The 20,204-nt window shown below is 54.1% G+C and overlaps 1 protein-coding gene across 5 annotated transcripts in view; it reads right to left on the reverse strand.

Annotated features, from left to right (window-relative positions):
- NSD2 (nuclear receptor binding SET domain protein 2) overlaps positions 1-20,204 on the reverse strand; it is a 53,669-nt gene that overhangs the window by 7,842 nt on the left and 25,623 nt on the right. For 3 of the 5 annotated variants that reach the window (XM_024732727.1, XM_024732728.1, XM_024732729.1), the window contains 10 exons: positions 19,699-19,823; positions 9,782-9,913; positions 9,504-9,627; positions 8,916-9,116; positions 7,919-8,098; positions 7,376-7,532; positions 7,039-7,244; positions 5,990-6,093; positions 4,379-4,648; positions 3,387-3,503 (listed from right to left, as the gene is read on the reverse strand). In XM_024732727.1, the coding sequence (XP_024588495.1) occupies positions 3,387-3,503; positions 4,379-4,648; positions 5,990-6,093; positions 7,039-7,244; positions 7,376-7,532; positions 7,919-8,098; positions 8,916-9,116; positions 9,504-9,627; positions 9,782-9,913; positions 19,699-19,823 (1,616 nt within the window). Of the gene's footprint in view, positions 1-3,386; positions 3,504-4,378; positions 4,649-5,989; positions 6,094-7,038; positions 7,245-7,375; positions 7,533-7,918; positions 8,099-8,915; positions 9,117-9,503; positions 9,628-9,781; positions 9,914-17,110; positions 17,337-19,698; positions 19,824-20,204 lie in introns of those variants that run through there. The other 2 variants (XR_003001480.1, XR_003001481.1) reach the window with 2 other exon arrangements.

Consider the following 20,204-nt stretch of genomic DNA (forward strand, 5'->3'; position numbering starts at 1 on the left):
CTCTTTCCTTGATGACTTTATCAGTGCTCCTCTGTGCTCAGGCTCTGGATTCTGCCATGAGAAGCCTCGAGATGGCCTCACTTTCTTCCCCTTACAAGGAACTCAGTTTTCTGGCCGAGCTGGCCGAAGGGTTCCTTGCTATGTCCAGTAACTTTACTAAGGTATTTATCAGGTTGACCACTTTGGACGGACTGCCCCTGAAACACAGGGTATTCTTTCAATACCTAGACTCCCGTCACGCAGAGAGACCCTCCGCGGCCTGTCCCCCGGCCACGCTTTCTCTCTAACCTTCCTCTCTTTCCGCCGTGCCGTGTCCATCCTGCGTCTGCTCAGGTGCCGCTCCAGGCGGTTTAAGCTTCAGAGATGCTCTGGCTGCGGCTCGTTTCACTCTCAGTCTCCGAGTTCGAGGTCCAGCTCAGCTTGCTAAGTGGCCGTCTCTAACCCCTTGTGCTTCAGAAGTGCACGCTGACTGCTGGGGCACGATGTCCCCAGCTCTGGCCATGTCTCCCCAGCCGCAGGGAGGTTCTGCTGCTCTTTGTTGTCAGATCCTCTCGAAACGTGCTGGGGCTCCTGGAGCAGCTGTTGGCTGCATTCTGGGTGCCCTGTCTCTGGGCTCCCTGCTCTGTGGCCACCTGATGGCCCACAGCTCCCCAGACTCTAGAGCCTTGGGCCCCCTCTCTGCCTCACAGAAAGCTGCCTTACTTTGGAAGACGGTCCTTCCGAGGCCTGTCACCACAGGTCCCCAGGACCCCACCCACCCCTCTTTCTCTGAGGCCCCCTTCTGAGACCGCTGGATATACATCTACTAGTTCATCCTCTTGTGCTTCTGTCAGCAGACAGCCTCCGAGTCCCCTGCTCTCAGACAGCGTCTTCCGTCTGCTCGTGGGTGACGCGGTCCTTAGTTTCACTGAAGATGTACTTGGTGTATCTTTTTGTTGCTGCTTTCGAATTGAGCACCGCCATCTCCTACCAAGATCCTACGTATAGATTTTTTAATTTAATTTTTATAGATTAAGGGGCTTTTTGGCAGCGCCTTGTGGGATCTTAGTTCCTCGACCAGGGATCGAACCAGGGCCCTGGGCAGTGAGAGCTGAGTCCTAACCATGGGACTGCCAGGGAACTCCCTACCTCGTGTTTTCTGATTACTATCTTTTCTCCTTTTTTCCTCCTTCCTCCCTCACTTTCTATTGATGGAGACTTTTCTTCATGCATTTTTCCACTCTCTCACAAGGTGGAAGTTACACTTTCCATTTCTACTCATTCAGTCATTTCCTGTGTATGCCTGACAAAGCACGAGTTAGTGAAGTCTCCCCTCCATGCACACCAAACACGCAGCTCACACTGGCCTCGTCCCTCTTCTGACGCCCTCTGTGACTGCCATCCCGGCCCCGCTGCCCCGCATTCACCAGCACTCAGCACCTGTGACAGCCACACCCGCACGCGCGCCACCTCTTGTCCACCATCCTTCTCGCGCCTCACACGTAGCTTCTGAAGCCCCTGAAGAACCTCCTTTACTATCTCCTCCGCCACGTGACGCTGACGGTCAGCTCGCTTGGTCCCGGTCCGGAGGGTGCGAGGTGCAGGGTCGAGGGGTTTTCTCCCTGAGGAGTAGAAGTGTCCCTGGTTTCCGTCATACTAGGAGGAGGCTGACCATCCAACTGTCGTTCCCTGGAACATGCTCCATCTTTTTTCTCTCTGTTGTCTTTTTTTCTTTTTTTTTGGCTGCACTGCGCGACTTGTGAGACCTCAGTTCCCCGACCAGGGATCGAAGCTGGGCCCTCAGCTGTGGAAGCGCCGGGTCCTAACCACTGGACCCCCAGGGGAGTCCCTCTGTTGCTCTTCATCTTTGTGGTGTACGGCATCTTACAGGCTTTTTGTTTAAACAGCATGCCTACGTATGGATTTATTTTTATCTGTCCTGCCCAAAACTTGTTCAGCTTCAGCCATGAAATGATCCGTGTCACAGAGGTTCCATAAATTCTTTCTCCATCCCGCCTCTCCCCCAGGTCTCCCTCCCGTCTTCCTTCTGGAACATCTACTGAGCGTCTGTCTTCCCGTCTCTCGGCCTCTTTCTCCAGCCTCACCGCTCCATGTTCCCATGCCGTGCGTCCAGACGGATTCGCAGATGCTCCTTCTGCTGCAGTCACTTCCCTGCTGCGGCCTAACTTGTCTTAACCCATCCACTGGGTTACTTTCAATGACTATATGTTAACTCCCAGTTTTAACTGTTGGTTCACATCTGCCTGATTTATCCCTCAATGTCTTGTTCCTGTGTCTCTAAACCTCCTTTTATGGCTTTAACCATCTGTAACATGTTTATTTAATCCTTTCTTTCAGATTTAATCTTACCCCCTCAGATTCTCACCGAAGCTAAGCCTTCTTTGTGAGGGTCTGCTTGCGGAGATCCTGTTCTGTTGCGCTTGTACACGTGTAAGGAGGTACGGCTTATCTTTTACTCTTGCAGGAAATGGATGAGGTATGAATTGTTTCAACGTCTCACGCGTCATGGAATTTCTCTTGGCTTCAGCCAGGTGCCCTCGGTGAATTATCATTTCAGGGACTAATTTGTATGTTAAGTGACAACCTGGCATTTTTCACAACATGTAAGTAGTTCAAACTTAGACGCCTAAACACAGGAAGGCATAGGCCTAGGGTTCCCATTTCTAATCAAATAACCCCCCTCACCGCCACCACCCAAAAATGAGGGGGGATGGCAGAGGGTACGTAAACTCGCCACCTCCTGGGGTTGTGTCTCCTTGGAGCGACCAGAAGGGGCCTTTCAGCTGGGCATCCAGTGTCCCGGACGTGCCCACTCTTCTCCACCCACACGTGTTGACAAATCGTCTTACCCACCTGCTGAGAATGCTGACCCCTCCAGCAGACAAATGTTCACAAACCTGGGCTTCAGACACCTAACAAGCAGCCCAGAAGACTCCACTATGTACCTGGAAGGATGTGCAATTCCCCTAACCATGCTCTTCTCTGACCCTGGGAAAGACTGTTCAGTGTGCCCGTCACGCCTCAGAGGGACACGTGACGCTCCAGGAAGCCCCGCGCCGAGAGCCAGTCACCCTGGCCCTCAGGCGGTGGCCAGAAGACACTGCGCTAAAGGAGACAAGCACAGGTGCCTGAAACACACCTACGCAGACGACGTGACAGCGTCACCTGGTGTGCAGTCCGACGCCACAGGAAGCCCCGTGCGGACAGACACGGGCCCTGAAGACGCAGCGTGTTACCTTGTCTATGGTGAGCAACAGACACGGGCCCTGAGGACACAGCTCGTTACCTTGTCTATGGTGAGCAACAGACATGGGCCCTGAGGACGCAGTGCGTTACCTTGTCTATGGTGAGCAACAGACACGGGCCCTGAGGACGCAGCGCGTTACCTTGTCTATGGTGAGCATGTAGAAGTGGGTGATGTCGTTCTCGTGTGCGCGTCGGATCCTTGCCATGCACTCCTCCTCGTCGATGAGCTCCCCCACGTACTCATTCACAAACTCTCCCTGGAAACCAGAAGAGTGCGCTGCTGATGACCAACGGCCCGGCCGCGCCTCAGCACTGGGGCCCAGAGCCCACGCCAGGAGCAGGCGTCGGGCAGGGGGCTCGCCAGGTCCCTGGACGTTACGGCCAAGTCGGGCGATTCTACGTGTGTCTCGTGGAGGCTGTCACTGAAGCCTGTACCTGAGCCTTCTTCTGGAAGCAGCAACGCGCTAACCCTTGCTTCCCAGCACTCCCGTGTCTTGGGGGCGCTTGTAACCGTCAGCCCCCAGCTCCCACAGAAGCCGCCCTCACCGCTCGACCTCCCCAGCAGAGACAGAGCAGGCGTGGAAACACTCCCACAAGCTCTCCTGCCAGAGCCCGGATGAACCAGCCAGCAAGGCAGGTGCAGGAACAGGGCTGCTGGGGTTTTTCTCGGCGCTGCTGGGATCAGCCGAGCACAGTCCTGGGTCTGAGGCTGCCGCGCTCGCTCGCTGCAACCAGCACGCATCCCGCCGTTCAGCCTGCAAGCGGAGACAGGCTGCGCGTGGTCCCTGTCACCTTCCGACAACCTGGTCCCACACCGTCCCAGGACGGCCCCCACGGGAGCTGCGTCCACGACGCTCTGCTTGGCGACCCTCCTGGCTGCCCTGCTAAGCAAACCTTTCCCTTCCCAACAGCAGCCGTCAGAGTTCTGACTGAAGGCACGTTTCAAGGAATTTAAGGGTTTCACTCTGATAGATATCTTTCATGGAATGTTTTACAATCCTCAGTTGTAACAACTCAAAAACTGTTTTCGAAATACTGTTCTCACATGAGTGCAAAAGCACCACGGGCAAAGCCAAGTCCGAGGAAGCGGCGAGCGAGCCCTGGGGACGGACACGCGCGCGCGCACACACACCTTCCTGATGTCCCTCTTGGCCACCAGGCCCCAGCCTTTGCCGTCCGTCTTGATGATCTTGGTCTCGGGGTACTGGCGCTTGGTGAAGCACTGGTTCTGGCAGGACTCGCCCGCGGGGCACACCTGCGGGTGGCACTCGAACATCAGCATGCGGTTCAGACACTCCGAGTCGGAGCCGCAGGGGTTCTCGTCGGTGGGCTTGCAGTTGCACTTGGGGATCTCGGAGATGTCCGCCGTGTGGATCTGCACTTTCCCGTAAGGCTTGTTCACCTGCAGGCAAGAGCCGCTGCCTCAGCCCACTCGCCCCCGAGCGCTTCCAGAATCCCGGCGGCCGCGCCCGCCCCACCCACCCAAGCCTCCTGGCGGCCTTTCGGACTCGGGCCAAGTGGGGACACGGCCGGGAGGCAGGCGGAGGCGGGCCCAGCCCTGCCCTGGGAGCTTCGCGAGGTGGGCTGCAGGGCAGTCCCCCCAACACCCCGTGCTGGCTCATCTTAGCGCTGTGTTCTTCGTTCATCCGAGAGCCAGGCTGTGGTCGGAGGAGAGAGAACCGCACGGGACCGCTCAGTGACGCGGGGCACCCAGCCAACACCACGGGACCTGATCCCCTCGCAGACCCCCTCACCCAGCGCACAGAGGCACCCAAGGAGGCGGGCACACGGCGGCCCCACCCTCATCAACGCACAGCTCCTTGTTAAGAAACCAGAGCAAACGATAAAGCAGCAGCGAGAACTGAAAAGAAACTAAAGCAGAGATGAGCAGCTCTGGGGAAACCGTGGTGAGAGACGCCCTCTTCCCCACTGGGGGAGAGACTGCAGTGATGCCAGCGTGTTGGGGGAAAATCCGGAATAGGCCTCAGGAGTCCCAGTTTCATGCTCTCTGACCCAGTAATTGCATGGCTGGGAACTCATCCCAAAGAAAAGACTAAACACGCATTAGTAGAGGGAATGCTTCCTTCACACAGACATTGACTGCAGTCCAGATTTTAGGAGCAAAGACTGAGCCCCTGAGCTGCCAGAAGCTGGCCAGCACACGTTGAGAGGCCGCGGGGCCCCGGGCAACAGGGTGCCGGTGCACCGGCTTGCCAAGCGTGGTCGGCTGCGGGGCTCCAGGCCCACGCACTGGGGAACACGGCCCCTGCCCTCCCTCCTGCGCTCCCCACACCCAGAGGCGGAAGGGCGCTCTATCAGGGGTTCCGGCCGCGCACTGGCCTGGCGGGGCCACCGCTCCTCTGAGCCTGTCTGCGGCACTTGGTGACGGCGTACGTGGTCTGGGAGGTCGGCCTGTCCCTCTGCCCCTCCTGCCCCAGGCAGCCTGGCCAGGACTGTAGTTCTAGCCCCCGCTGACCAGCAGGCTGAGCCTCACCCGGAGGCAAAGCAGAGACCGCCTGGGCAGAGACCCCTGCCCACACCCCGTGCCCCCGTGTGGCAAAGGACACGCCGGGTGGCAACGGCATCTTCTCCCCGCCTAGGACGCCTCGTGCAGCTGTCCTGGGCACAGACCCTCGCTTCTGGCCAGCCTCCTGGCCGCCGAGCCCAGCCTGGGGAGGAAGAGTCCACGGGCCTGAGAGCGACTCACCCCCACCCCCTGCCCCAGCGCCGCCAGGATAGTCACCTTGATGTGCTTGTAGGGTGGGGGCCTGCGCGCGCTCTCCTGCGTTTCTCGGGCTTCCCTTTGAAGTTTGATTTCACGGAAACGAGCTTCGGCTTCTTGCAGTGCTAAAAAGTCAACAATGTGTGAGTGAAAGATTTTAGCAAATCAACACATCCGCCCTTTACGCTCTGTATTTTAACGGTTTAGTCTAAACTTCCATCTCACTGCTAAGTGTTGTCTGCGGTTTCCTTAAGACCAGAGGTGGGCCGCACGGCATCCACACAGACGGGAGCTCGGGGACGCCTGCTGGCTAGAGAACCCGGGGGCAGCTCGGTGGGGCCTCTCGGCGAGGGAGCGCGGCGCGTCCGCCCTCCGCACCTGCCAGCCGACCCTAAGCCCCCACATGCGTCCACGTCCGGCGACCTCCCTTTTGCAACAATCCTTGAGAAAGCTGAGGGGTCAGCTGTGCGGAGGCCCCAGGCAAGCAGAGGGCCCGCGGCCACCTCCCCGGAGGGGGCAAGGGCACAGGCCCCACTTCCCCACCGTCCTCACTTGCCGCCCGTCCCGTCCCCTCTGGTCGACCGAGCGAGACCTGCGTGCCGTCTTCTCTGTCCCCACCCAGGCTGTGGAGTTGGGGGCAGGGCGTCCTGTTGACCTGCCCACACCTGCCCCTCCGGGCACCTGAGTGTCTGCTCATGGGCAAAGGGAGCCCGCAAGCCCGTGCGCAAGGCCCGGACCGCAGGCCAGTTTCCTGCACGCCGCCATCTCACGTAAAGGCAAGCGGTAAGGGATTCCTGGAAATTAGTATGCAGATAATTTCTTAAAAATAGCTTTAATGCGTGTTAGTGAAAGTCACCACAGATCATCGTTAGAAAAGTCATTAAACAGTACCTCTTACCCTCTGCTTCAACAAACCGGTCTACAGACCTACTTTTTTCTAACGTAAAGTACAGCCGGAATGCTGAGTCCAGCAGTTTTCTACAGAGGTCAAACATTTGGAAGCAGAAATGAGGACTGGCAAGGGCACCCGAGCGCGCTGTCTCCGACCACCTGGGAACCAGCCTCCGTACCGTTTTTGAAGACTCTTCCGATCCCGCTGACCCCCTGGTAGCGGCTGCCCCGGTCCCCCTCCATGTACGGGAACACTCGCGCCTGATGCGTCCAGTAATAATCTTTAGACCCAAAGAAAAACACAGGGAATTCTCCAATCTCGTGCTTCATTTTCTGAATATTTGGGGGAACATTTTTGGGATGGCAAACTTCTGCCGGCCACCATCTATTATAAATATTAAAAACAGGATTCACAGACTCTTCAGAGAGAGTGACAGTAATTTCAATGCGTTAAGTTCTGTAAAGTAAAAGAAGACATTTGAACAAGGAAAGAGGGGCAGGCGCCTCCTCCCACACCTGTAGTTCCCCAGCTTCACCCAGATGATGTCCTGGAAGTGCAGCTTCTTCCCGGCCCTGCAGTCGTTGCAGAACCAGCTGCCGTCGGGCATCTCGATGTTCAGGCAGTCGGGGTGGAAGGCCGCCGGGCAGGACTCACAGCACAGCAGGCTTCCCCCTGCACAGAGGGCGCCGTTTAGCCGCCACCCCCCGCCCCGCCCCGCCCGGCTCAGCCCCACGGCCTTCCCAGTCTACAGCTCTTACCCTCTGACCCTCAGACAGTAGCTTAAAGAGTCACCTGCAGGTTAACACAAAGCACGTTTTGTTTTCACCACTAACGATGCCCCACAAGCCTGTGAAACGGTCACAGTCAACTCAGAGGTCCCACGTATGTGACTCTACATGTGCAAGCACGGGGCGGCGGCAGGAGGGTGGAGAGCCAGAGCCCGAAAGGCACTGCAGCCGGGCCCACCCTCGGCCCTGGGAGCGCCGGGAGGAGCAGCGCCCTGACCGTCCAGATGGACCCGATGGAACCGCAGGGCCGGACGCAGGCGGGCTCCTCACCTTTGGAGCACACGAAGCACCAGCTCACGTTGACATGGGCGTGATGCCTCTTGCCCTTCCGGGCAGTGAAGTGATTCGTGCAGATGACACTGTTGGACGCGATCACCGAGCATCCCGCCGCCAGACACGCGTCCCCACCATGGTAGGCGACCGGGCATCGGACACACCGCATCATTTTACCTGGAGAAGGGGAGACACCCCAGAGCCCAAGGCACTGAGCAGAGCACCCCAAGGAACCAAGCCTCCACAGGGCTTGCAGGGCTGCTGCGGAAATACACTGGAAGCAGTTGATGAAAAAAATAACTAGAGTGGGAGGGTAAGGATATTTATTAGACGTCATGAAAACACCTTTCCTTAAGGCGACGGTGCTTCTAAACGATGTCAGAAAACCGTCAGGCATTTAAAACGCTGTTTTCTAAAATGAGGTCAACCAGGGTTTCTTGGCCTGGGCACTGCTGGCCCAGCGGGGGCCCGCGGGGCCGTCCTGTGCACGGGGCGGTGTTTAGCAGCACCCCGGCCTCTACCCGCTGGGCGCCAGCAGATACCCCGCAGCATCTCCAGACACGGCCGTGTGTCCCCTGGAGGGCCGGCTGAGAACCGCTGGAGTCAGGAAGCAGAGGTAACCCGCCACCCCCAATCCCACAGACCTAACGTGACATAACGTAGACGTGACTGGATTTTAAAATATTTTTCTCGCACGTGAAGGACCATTAAAGCCAGAACAAATAGAATCCATCAAAATGGCTCAAAGGCCTCCCGCTCCTAAAGCCAGGGATCTTTAAGACGACACTTAGGGCAGGAAGGAAGGAGAATATCAAGAAAGACCCTAACCACCCCCACCCACCCATCCCCACCCCGTGTGGAGTCAGTGACGGGAGAACCACCAACCGTTCCTCCAAATCCACATCAGGGGTGACAGGCCTGACAGCCCCTGCCTGCCCTCTATGCGCCCGGGACCGCGTCAAACCGGCACGGAGGCTCTCGCTCGTGTCTGTACCTTTCGACGGCCTTGGGTTCGAGGGGTTGGAAGCATGGCAGCTCAGGCAGCTGTGCAGAGGGCAGCGGAAGCCCCGGCTCTCGAACACCGTCAGCGGGAACTTGCGCACGCAGGCCTCGTGGTAGAACTTCCCACACTGTGACACGACGCAGCGCTTGACGTCGGTCTTGCTCTCCTTACACACGAAACACGAGTGAATCCCTGACGGGGTCGGAGGGGCGGAGAGAGGGGCACAGAACAGGACCTGAGCTGCAGCTCCTCGTGGCTGGAGCACCGGCTCCTCCTTCAACCCCACCGGCAGCTGAGCCCCGGCTCTGCCGCAGGGACAGGCTCGTCTGACCAGGCGGGGCGCATCCTCAAACGAGCGAGGAGCTCTGGGGAAGGGGCTCCTCCCAAGAAAGGCTCCCACCCTCCCTCCGAGGGCAGCAGACCAACTGCAGAGGTGCCCCACGGCCGGCCCCGGGGGCTCCCGGGAAGGCTCCGGGTGTCCTCCCGACACGGCACCAGTTGTGAAGAGTCCGGCCAGGGGACGGGAGGTGGACAGTGACCTCAGCCGAGAGCCGGAGCGCACGGCGGGGCGGGGCGTACCTGAGGTGCACTCGCTGCACGTGAGCCTCCCCTCCGGCCTCCGGGAGAGGCCCAGGCAGGCCAGGTGGAAGGCGCCGCAGCAGGGGCCCTCGCACAGCACCAGGCTGCCCGGCTTCTCGCACAGCTGCAGGCGACAGGGGCGCGAGACCAGGTGTGAGAAACAAAACTCCACGCAATCCCCCGACCCCCAGGGCTCTGGGGCCCCGGCTGAGGGGAGGGAGGAGGGCCGACGAGGCTGGGCTCCCCGACCGGCTGCTCAGAGGCCGCCCGCCCCTCACCTGACACACGTGCTCCTTCTTGGCGGTCACTCCTCGTTCAGACCTCTTAGACGAGACGGACAGTTCGGTCTGGGTTTCGTCCGCACTCTCGTCTGGGGACTCCGGGGGCTCGTCTCCGGGGCCATCCGAGACCTGGGAGGAAAGGCGGACGACAGTTCACAGTGGCCGCCAGCAGCCCCGCCAGCTCCCCTCACACGCGGCCACCACTGGTGTCCGTGACAACACACTTGCCGATAAGCTGTGTACAAATTCGGAAACGGGCTCCAACCCGCTTGATTTTTGGTACACAATGTGCGCAAGGGGCACAAGGCTTAACAGCCTCTCCCCATTCCTTAAAAGTGAAGTAACTTTTATGAAAACCCAATTTGGTCTAGTAGGTGACCTAAGACGGGCTTGGGGACCCAGAATCTTGGCTTTTCTTACCCGATCTGCTAAAGGTTCAACTACCTTAAGGGAAGGGAAACAAGTTAACCTCCAACACGCTTTTGTGTCAAGTGCAGGCCTTGGTGGCGCGATCGTGTCACTCCGGCCGTGGTCGGACGGTCGGCGACCCGGGACGCGCGTGCTCACCGAGGTCAGGAGCCGGTCTTCCAGACTCATCGCACCCGTAACTGACCGCCCGCCCGTTCGCCTCCCCCCACGGGGACAGGTGGGGAGGGGGCACACGCTGCCGCCTGTGCCCACGGCAGTCCGCGCGACAGGCGGAGAGACGGGGACTCGGAGCAAATGCGGTGACTCACGGGCCGTGTTCCGTCCGTCTCGCCTTCATTTACCAGCGATGAGTGAGGCCGGGCTACAGCCTCCCCTCATCACTGTACACGGCTTTTTCCCTCACTTGACCAGCAATAGCAAATCTTTAAATAGAAATCAATAAATCTTTAGTCAGAAAACTTTCTCATTTATAAAATTCAGGTTTGTTTAAAGCCTACAAACACATTAGGTATTTACGTGATGTTTATCAAATAAATGTTGAAAACTGAATTTCTCAACAGAGCAAACGTATAAGCTGCATTTCCTGTACACCTCAATGATCACAGCAACCAGTAAGTATGATCTAGGCTTGCTGTTTGCCAGTGAACACAAAGCTAGAAATTGAATCGGGCCACACTGTTTTTTAAAAAAAAAAAACACCAAAAACAAAAGAAACCCCAGCAGCCCATTTACCCAATTCTGTAGCCTCACCAGTGAAATGTTCCCAGATTTACCTCCCTGAAATTACAGGGAGCAGCAGAAGGAAAACCCCTGATAAAACAAAGGGGTTTTTGCTGACTTAGAACCTGGTGTTAAAGTGGGCTGACTTTTTCGAGGGATGTGTTGGCTGACTTGGCACCGGTGGCAGGGTGACGGGTGTGTGGGCCACCGTGCCAGCCTGGACGCTCTCCTAGGCTTGACAGCGTGAACAGCACTAAAGCACAGGTCACAGCCCGCTGCCGCGAGGCTGCCCAGTGGAGCCCTCCCCTACGGCTCACCTCCTAACCCTCCACACTGACACCCGAAAGAAGGCAGTAAACTGGAAGACTGCTCTGAGTTCAAACCCCAATTCAACGTGTCCGTCAGATGCAGGGTCACAGATGGGGGCGAGCACCTGAGGCGAGTCTGTAGCAGGTGCTGGGGCAGCTGGGCACCGGGAAGGGCAGCAGCCCCGCTGGCCCCGGTCCCACTAGGCCGCCTAAGAACCGAGGCCCAAAGAAAGGGCCTTCACGTGGGCTCCAGGGAAGAGCCCGGTGCCCGACCCACCAACCCAGGTTCTTCCCTCAACGTGGCTGCAACAAATTTAAAAGCTAAAAAAAAGAAAAAGGAAAAAAGAGAAAGAAAAAATGCACGGAGAGAAAGACAGAAAACACAGACCAGTCCTGGGTCAAAGGAAGGAACAGCACCTTTTATTTAAGATTTACAGAAAAAGTGAGCACGTTTCCACTTGGAGATATTTCCTAAATTAACAAAGTCTGGTTTGAGGAAATAAACACTGAATACATATTTTGAATGGAAGTATAAATGTTCACGACACACACGAGGCGCATGTCCTGATGGGTCTAAGATACACACACAGCATCAGACCTTACAACAGCACAGTCCGTGACGGGCGCGGGAGGGTCCAGCTTCCATCCCACCGCACCCCTTCCCCGCGACTCAGCGGACCCCTAGCACACGGCCGGCCGGGGGTCTGAGGGCAGAGCGGGCGGGCACCTGGCTCCGGCTGCAGGCTCCACCTCCACGTGCACCAGGGGCCGGTACTTACTCGGAGATGCGTTTGTGAAAGCGACACATTCACCTGCACGGTCCCAACACAGTCCCAAATCTCAGGCTACGACCTCTACGGTCTATTCCATATCCAATAGGATGCATTCGGAAAGAGAAAAACGCAGTGACTGAGTGGACGGACGCGGACTGCCGGGCACTTCCCGCCGCGCCCGAATCCACCAGAGCCATGCCTGCGGCTGCTCGACCAGCAGCTTAGCTCCTGACTTTCCAGTTTCCTCCAGTCTGAAAATACTCTACTCTACTCAGTACGTGACAGCACGGAACTGCCCGTTTGCCTCAGAAATACATTCCTCTACGGGCAGAGAATGCGGTCTCCGTGATCATTACAGGGATTTTTCAGGATGATTATTAACGAACATAATGTAACCTAGTGAACACATTTAAACCGACTTTGAGAAGCGACTTGTGCGAATCCCAGGCAGGTCCCTCCCTGCCGGGGCTGGAGAGCAGTCCCCTACGCCTCGGACAGTTACAGTGAGGTTCAAATCTTTTAACAAAACACATCCCTTCACAAGTTGAACACTACATCATTTTAAAAATACAATTACAGACCTTGAACAACAGATATTTCTATAAACCAACATTACTTTTATGTTTAAGTTACGCTTTTGTAAAGGAAGAAACAGGTAACTAGAAGTGTGTTCACATAGGATTTTGGATTGACAAATGATACGAATCCCGTGCCCAGGAGAGTTAATGAGCTTAAAGTCAAAAGACTGATCTCAAACAGGTCTTCCAAGTCAGTATCACAGTGAAATATTAGGGTGGGATTAAAGTAATTTGCAAATTAGTCATTCACACCTGAAATACTACAATTCAAACAAAAGTTATTGAACTTGTATTAAAGCAACCCCTCTAGATGACACAGCTCGACCCTTCCTAGCTGCCCCCGAAGTCCAGGTCTGAGTCATGGGAACACACCCTGCCTCTATCCTCACACCCACCTTCTAACCAGGCAGCCCCTGTGAGAACCGACAGCCCCAGGAGGTGACAGTGAGAACCACGTGGTGACCAGGCAGGCCGTGGGGCTGCCGTTCCAGACGCAAGGCCAGCCCTCGTCACAGATAAAATGAGTCTCTAAAATGTCCTATCAACCCAACATTGTCCCAACTGTGTCCCCAGCGGGGGCTGTCCCACAGAGAGTGGCCTACAGAGGGGAGCTGGGGAGGGGCCTGGCTGGTGGCTGCAGGCGCCAGTGCTGAGCGAACCACCCCACCCCCACTGATGGGCTGGGCTGCCCTCCCCAACCTCAGCCGTTTCTGGAAGGTGCAATATGCCCCAGACGGTTAGCACATGCTTCAAAACACATGCCAAAGAATTATATGCAAAACCCCAACACCTACATTCAGGCCAGAAAGAACTGTAGCCGTGGATCTACCAGGTAACCAGGTAGCTACAAAGGCATCTCACAAGATGAGGCCTGTCTGGTTCCTAAACAGACACTGAGCAGGCGGGAGGGCCCCTCAGCGTGTCCTCGCTGGTGGAAATGCCCAAAGCGAGTGGCCCCTGACCCCGGCAGTACAAGCAACAAGATGGAGGGATGCAAGGCATGTGTTTGTTACCTGCAAAGGACACCCAACTTCCCATCACTGGCAAGTAAATCAGCACTAATTTCTAACATTCTAGGTAAAACAGCAAAAACAGTACTTAAAAGGATGAAAATCAATTTCACTGACTGAAAATCCTAAAATATACAGGAGTCAGCATATTTCTTAAAAAAAAAAAAAAAAAAAGGAAAGCCAATCATAGATTTGACAGCATTTTGAGAAACCTTTCTTTTCTAATAAGATAGTGATATTTCGGTTCTTTCAGCATTAGACTATAATTTAGATTCATAATCTAAAAGATAAAACTGAGTCCTCAACAATTACTACTTCTGTTCACAGGTTTCTAAAAGCTGAGGTGGTGAAGCTGTTGATTTTAAAGCAGAAATGCTAGTTCCACACTAAGTCAAGGCCGCTCTCACACATCCACGTACAAACGACCAGCCGTGACCAGAACAACCTTCACCGTGAACTAACACCTGAAAGGAGCAGAGGAGCTTCGGAAAGGAGCCGAGTCAGAAACAACCAAATGGAAAAGGGATCAGGCACACTTGCCAAAGTCACAGTGACTGTACTCCCCAGCTCCCCCTTCAGACAGGAGTCCCTCCTGGGCCGGGGGTGGGGGGGGTGCCTTCTCGCCCACCTGGGGCCACACGAGGCCTCGCCCAAGCCAGCCAAGAGTCACCCTCCAGGCAAGCACTGCTCCTTCTACTGGACTCATCCAATGGACAGAGGACGCTCCTTTATTTAAAACACTTACTACACTGCTACTGAAACGATGAACAAAATCTCAGCTCTTCATCTGCCACAGTGGGCCCAACGTCCAGGCTTTTGGTGGAGAACCCTAATTTTAAGCCCACACCTGGGCACCTCTTATGTTTTCAGAAGTAGATGCTAATTTACAGTCTGGCTTTTCGTTAGAACATTTCTAAGACAGACTCGATAGGTATGAGAGTCACCCCCAGTCTGGCCACGCTCACACAACCCAGACCTAACCCTGGGGGAGCAGACCAGGGCCCAGGAGACCGAGAGGGGCGGCAAACCTCGCCTTTCCGCTGTCCTCTCCTCTGGTGTATTCAGCTGCTCCCGTCCCCTACCACGGCAACCTCTTGAAATGCCCAACCCCACCCCCCGCCCCTGCCGTCCCACTCCCCGGCCCTGAGCACTCCACTTGAAACGTTCCTGTGGTTCTGCGTGGACTTCCCACAAAAACCACGGCATCAAGCACAGCTAACGTTGGGACGGGGACCTCACAGAGACCACCCTGGGAGCAGGCTAACCCTCCCGCACTCACACACGGCAAAGAGCCACCCTTTTGCCTTACGTTTCTGAAACTTCGCTTCCTTGTGAAACTTCACTTAGGTTTCTTGTCGGTTTTTAGGAATATCCTCTTTAAAATAGTGAGGTTACTTTCAGTTGGGAGGTATAAATGTGCGAGATACTAAAGAGAGGACTGAGAGGCAGCCTCACCTAAGTCCCCCACAGCTGAAGACTCTGGGAAAGGTGCACAAGGAGACAGGAGTCCGGGGAGGCAGTGGGAGCAGCTCTACCCGACACAGCACGGGCCCTGGGGGGCCGCTCCGGTACTGCGGGCTACCTTCATCTCTGGAACAGCTACCATCTCAGCTTCTGTACATTCAGACAAGTGTCTGCCTGTGGCCTCCCGTTTTGTTCCAGAGGCCCTCCTCGCAGCCACCTCCCCACCAGGTCCAAGCGTGGCACGTGGAAGGAGCGGTCACGGCAGTGACTCTGTGCATGGTATAGCCAGTCACCTCAACAACTGTCAGCTCAAATGACCGAAGACCAGGGTGAGTCAGCATTACTCTGACCTTAGGAAATGAAGACATTCCGCGATAAACAGCAGCACAATGACTCTGTACTCCTGCAGACAAACTCCTGCCTGACCCTAAGCTCTTTCAAAGCGGGAGCCCCTTCCACTCCCCTCCTTCGGGAAGCTGTGGGCAGGCCCTCTCAGGAACTCTGCCCCCCACCAGCGCTCCTCAGCGAGACCACAACAATGCTGACTACATCTGCCTCTGCCTGCTGGGCACCTTCCCCCCCCACCAGCGCTGAGACACACTGCGTCGCCCCCTCCCCCTCTCCTGCACGCACCCCTATTTACTCAGCTGAGGCTAAGTCTACGCTGCTCCTGTGGACACAGCATCGAGTCATCCCCATCAAAAAGGAAGGCGCCCCTTTCTCTGCTGGCTCCTAACCCACCCATCACGTGTCGGTCGCTGGCTGGCTACCAACTCAAAATCCATCATGCCATAATTTCAAACAAGTCTCTTAATCCTGACTGTCAAAGGCCTTCCAGGCTCGAGTCTTTACTTTGGGTAATGGCTTCTTGAACTAGGGTCATTTTTGCACCACCGTTCTTCCACATTTTAAATTTTAGTGACTGGTTCTCTGAGAACCCTCATCAGTCCCGAGCTCCTCCACGTCCCTTAGGGACAGCGTGACTGAGGCCGTCCTGGAGGCCCCGTGTCCACGGAGTCTGAGCAGAGTCGCGCCCCCAGCCACAGTCCAGGACCCGGGAGCATCAGTCAAGCCCGGCGCGTGCCGCTTCGAGGGTTACTTTATCCCCACGCGCACCGTGCAGTCAAGAGGACTGCTTTGCATGCCGAAGCAAAATTTATACTTTTGGATAAAAATGGAATGATGGTGATTTTATTATTTTTATTGTCATAACCATTATTGTCACAACCACTAAGTCCTTGCAAGGCGCCAGGCACCCCAAGTGTTTTACATGCGTTACACTACTTAATGGTTTAGAACACAAGTATTAGTGAGAAACTCTCATTAAAGGAAAAACACACCTGAAGAGTCCACTCGGAATGAACCGAGCGCTACCGGCCTGGTAACGTGAAGAGCCCTCCCGCCTCTATGACCTGAAGGGCACGGAGGCCTTTCCTGACCATGCAAACATGCGGACACCCTGGGGCACACCAGGTGGTCACCCAAGATTGAGACATTTAATATAATGGCTCATGTTCTACAAAAGCAACCAATGAAGAGGCCTGATTATAGGACCCCCTAGATAAGGGTTATTGAATCAAAAGAGTTAAATGGTTCACAATGATACTGTAAATGACATTTTTTTCCTACAAATTTACTATAGCTAGTGTCATAGTAAAACTGTTTAGTAAAAAAAGACAGAATCAAAAGTCTTCCTGCCTTTTATGTTGGAAATTAGTTTACTATCTACAGGATTGAATACATTCCATTAGCAACGAGAACAGTCGACGAGGACTCTTTTTAATGTGTGCTGTTTGTTCGTTTTTGAAGGTACAGGTGCTGACATTTTTTTCAATAAAAATTCAGTTAAGTTATGAACTAGAGGAGAAAAACGACCTCTAACAGGATGAACCTCTTCAGTGTGCTGTCCTTGTCACACACCCAGGACAGCCCCTGATCGAGGGCATCCTTTCAACTTGAAATCTACATTGACCACTGGAATATGAATGTGTTTCTGTTATGAGATGAATGTGATTGGTTAAATGGCCTTGATTAGGTATCTTACCTTGGTCTTAAAATTTGTTATCTGTTTTCTTCATTGTATGTGTTATTAATACCAGTAAAAACAGATTATCACACATCTTCCATAACTGATTGTGAAAGGAATGCCACTGAGTGTGGACGATGACACGCCGCCTGCAGCAGACATCTTGGAAAATTACATCATTTTAAGTGCAGTACAGAGCAGCTGAGTTCAAATCCAACTTGGCTGATGTGGGCTCCCATAAAAGCTGTTACCAGTAAAGGCGAAAAAAATAAGAATTTGCTCTACTAAGGGAATAAGAAATGAAATTACAAAACACTTAAATCACATTAATTACTTCCCAGGCCTTTGTCATGCAAGTGTGTGATTTTCATCTGTCCGCCTCATTAGGGGAGGCAGTACTGCTATGGAATAACTATTCTAATGTGATACCTTGTTTGAGAGGAATTTAGACCACGACACGACCTAAAATGTCTTGAAACACCAACCCTATGAAAATTCCTTATTTTAATCAATGGTGTTGAAAGGAGAGAATATAAACATGCAACGGGCATGTGACTCACCCCGAATGAGGGGCCAGTCTGAACCCTGCACACAGCAGCCCCGTGGTCGCCCAGTGCCCACCAGAGCCGGACCTAGCGGCTTCTAGAATGTTTCTTTACAACACTGTGCTTTGTCTCGCGTGCTAAAAGGCGCTTAGCCTGGCAGACGTCGGAAATGTGCGCTGTGGCTCAGAGTGTTAACACAGAAACAGACAGGCCTTCTTGTTCACCTGCAGCGGTTTTAATAGAAGTGAACTCTAACGTGAGGTTTGTATCAGCTGCACGAAAGCGGCCTGACAGAAAAAGCCTAGTAATTTAAATGGCTTTTACGTAAGGAACAGAATGCACACTATGGAATCTATGTATCACCTTCAAAATGCAAAATGGTGTATGATTTTAATGTAGTTAATATATAATATAAATGTATTTAATAATCTACTTCTGAAGTTCTAAAGAATTAAAAATCAATTAAGCCTAATGATTGTAAAACGCTTCATCTAAGTCTTCCCAAGTTCAGAACAAATGTCTAAGCCAGGAAGAGGAAACTCATCCTGGTCAAAACCAACGTCACACTGTCAGGTGTGTCTGACAAACATGTTTCACCCTCTACCCGCCATCCTGGCCCCGCGGTGAGCTGCTCTAGATCCACGCCTCTAACCCACACGACTCACGACCAGGAACAACAGACAAGATCCCAGCGGCCTCAGTGTTTTTCTTTTGATGGTATCTGACAGCAGTGGAAGTAAAAACTCCACCAAATAAGTGGGCCAAAATATGATGCCAGAAAAACTCATTAAAAAGTGTTTTAAACAAACTGCCTTAAGTAAAAGGGTCTATGGAACTGAAACTTTTAGTATTCCTCTTTAGAACTGCAGACCACCTTTTATTTAACATTTTAGGATACTAATCTGAACTTGGACAAGAAAACTAGGAAAAACGTTTTGTATAGAATTTGCCTTTTCATGTCTCAGTAAGCTCCCAGGAGCTCAGCGAATTCTTCCTGTGTTGTCTTGACCGTGCCCAAATGTAAGAAATGTTCAGTTACCTACACCCACTAAGATTGGCCGAGAGCGCCACCCCACACCGCCCCGAGGCCCCTGCATGCCTGCGAGAGCAGATGCCCACCCCCGAAGGCCCAGCCCCCTCGAATGGGCATAAGCAGCTGATGCTGAGAGAGCAGGGGACGCCCCGTCCCCATCACGGACCACAGTGGAGACCACATCAGAAGTGCCACCTTCTGGCCCACTCCCTGCCTCACTACCCTGTTCCGAAAAAGCCCAAGGTGAGCATCTCTTCACAGACAGTCTAAAAACAGGACTCACGGCTACAATGAGAAAAAGAATCACAGGGAACAAAGTAACAAGAAATTAAAACTCGACAATAAGCTCCTTGGGTAGTCTCTAAAGCTGGGAAACCCAGACTCCCTCTGGACAAAAAAGGGTCATTCCTACATTCTGAGGCTGCTTTTCATTTTGTTTTTATTAACGGCAAAGACTTCAGATTTGATGATGCTCTAGATGTCATGACACAGTGATGTGTGAGAGCCTCAAACAGCTACAATTTCACTAGCGGATACTTTCCGAGTCCAGAAAAGAGAAGTCACATTACCACGGCAGTCCTGACTCACCTCGACACTCAGGGACCTAAAAACATGCCAGAATTTAAAGGACCAAAGCTGTGGACCCAAAGTCACGGAAGGCACAAGGCACGTGCACAGCGTGTGGGCCCCGCCATCCCGCTGCGTGAGCACACCAGCCCCGCGGGCAGCCCCGCTGACGCTGTCAGGTTAGGACCGGGTGAAAAAATCACAGAACCAACATCTTGAAGACAGATTTCAAGCACAATTAAAAGCATCAATACTGAAGTACAGCCACGTACATTTACGCATACACCGTGTGCGTGTGTATTTCTCTCTGAAACAGACACGGCTCAGAGCACCTAACCTCCCTGTGTCTGTGGAGAACACCCGTGTCACGCTGATTAAGTCTGCCCTTTATCACACTTCAGTGTGGGTAGCTAAACGGCCTCTGTGTGCGTGCGTGATGGTCACTATTATTATGAGTTTACCTCATTCTCAGTTAAGGATGCAGAAGGAGAAGAGCTTTTGCTAAAGGCGAGCGACGCAGACGCCGCTGCGGGGGCCCGGTGCCGCTTCTTCAGGGGTTTGCAGGCGTCAGACAGATGTTTTGTGGCTGTAAGATAATTTTGGTTTATAAAGTAAAGTTTGAAACCTTAAACCCTCAATCTCTTTCCTGCTTTAAAAGTACCCCGCTAATAAATGAAGTTTCTGAAGATGGATTTTCTAGGCTTAACTTTTTGTTGTGGAAAAATCAGGGCTGATGAGCTGGACAGTGAACTCCCACGTCCCCCTGCCCGGCCCCCAAACCCACGCCTGGGCCACACCCGTCCACCCACGCCCCCCTACCCCGCCCCCAAAGCCCCGCCTGGGCCACACCAGTCCACCCAAGCCTGATGTCAGGTCCCCCTGCCCGGCCCCCAACCCACCACCTGGGCCACACCAGTCCACCCACGCCTGGTGCCGCGTCCCCCTGCCGGTTCTTCTGCAGCAAATC

This window comes from Neophocaena asiaeorientalis, unplaced genomic scaffold (assembly GCF_003031525.2).
Source record: "Neophocaena asiaeorientalis asiaeorientalis breed wild unplaced genomic scaffold, Neophocaena_asiaeorientalis_V1.1 scaffold762, whole genome shotgun sequence".
In the NCBI taxonomy this organism is placed as follows: domain Eukaryota; kingdom Metazoa; phylum Chordata; class Mammalia; order Artiodactyla; family Phocoenidae; genus Neophocaena; species Neophocaena asiaeorientalis.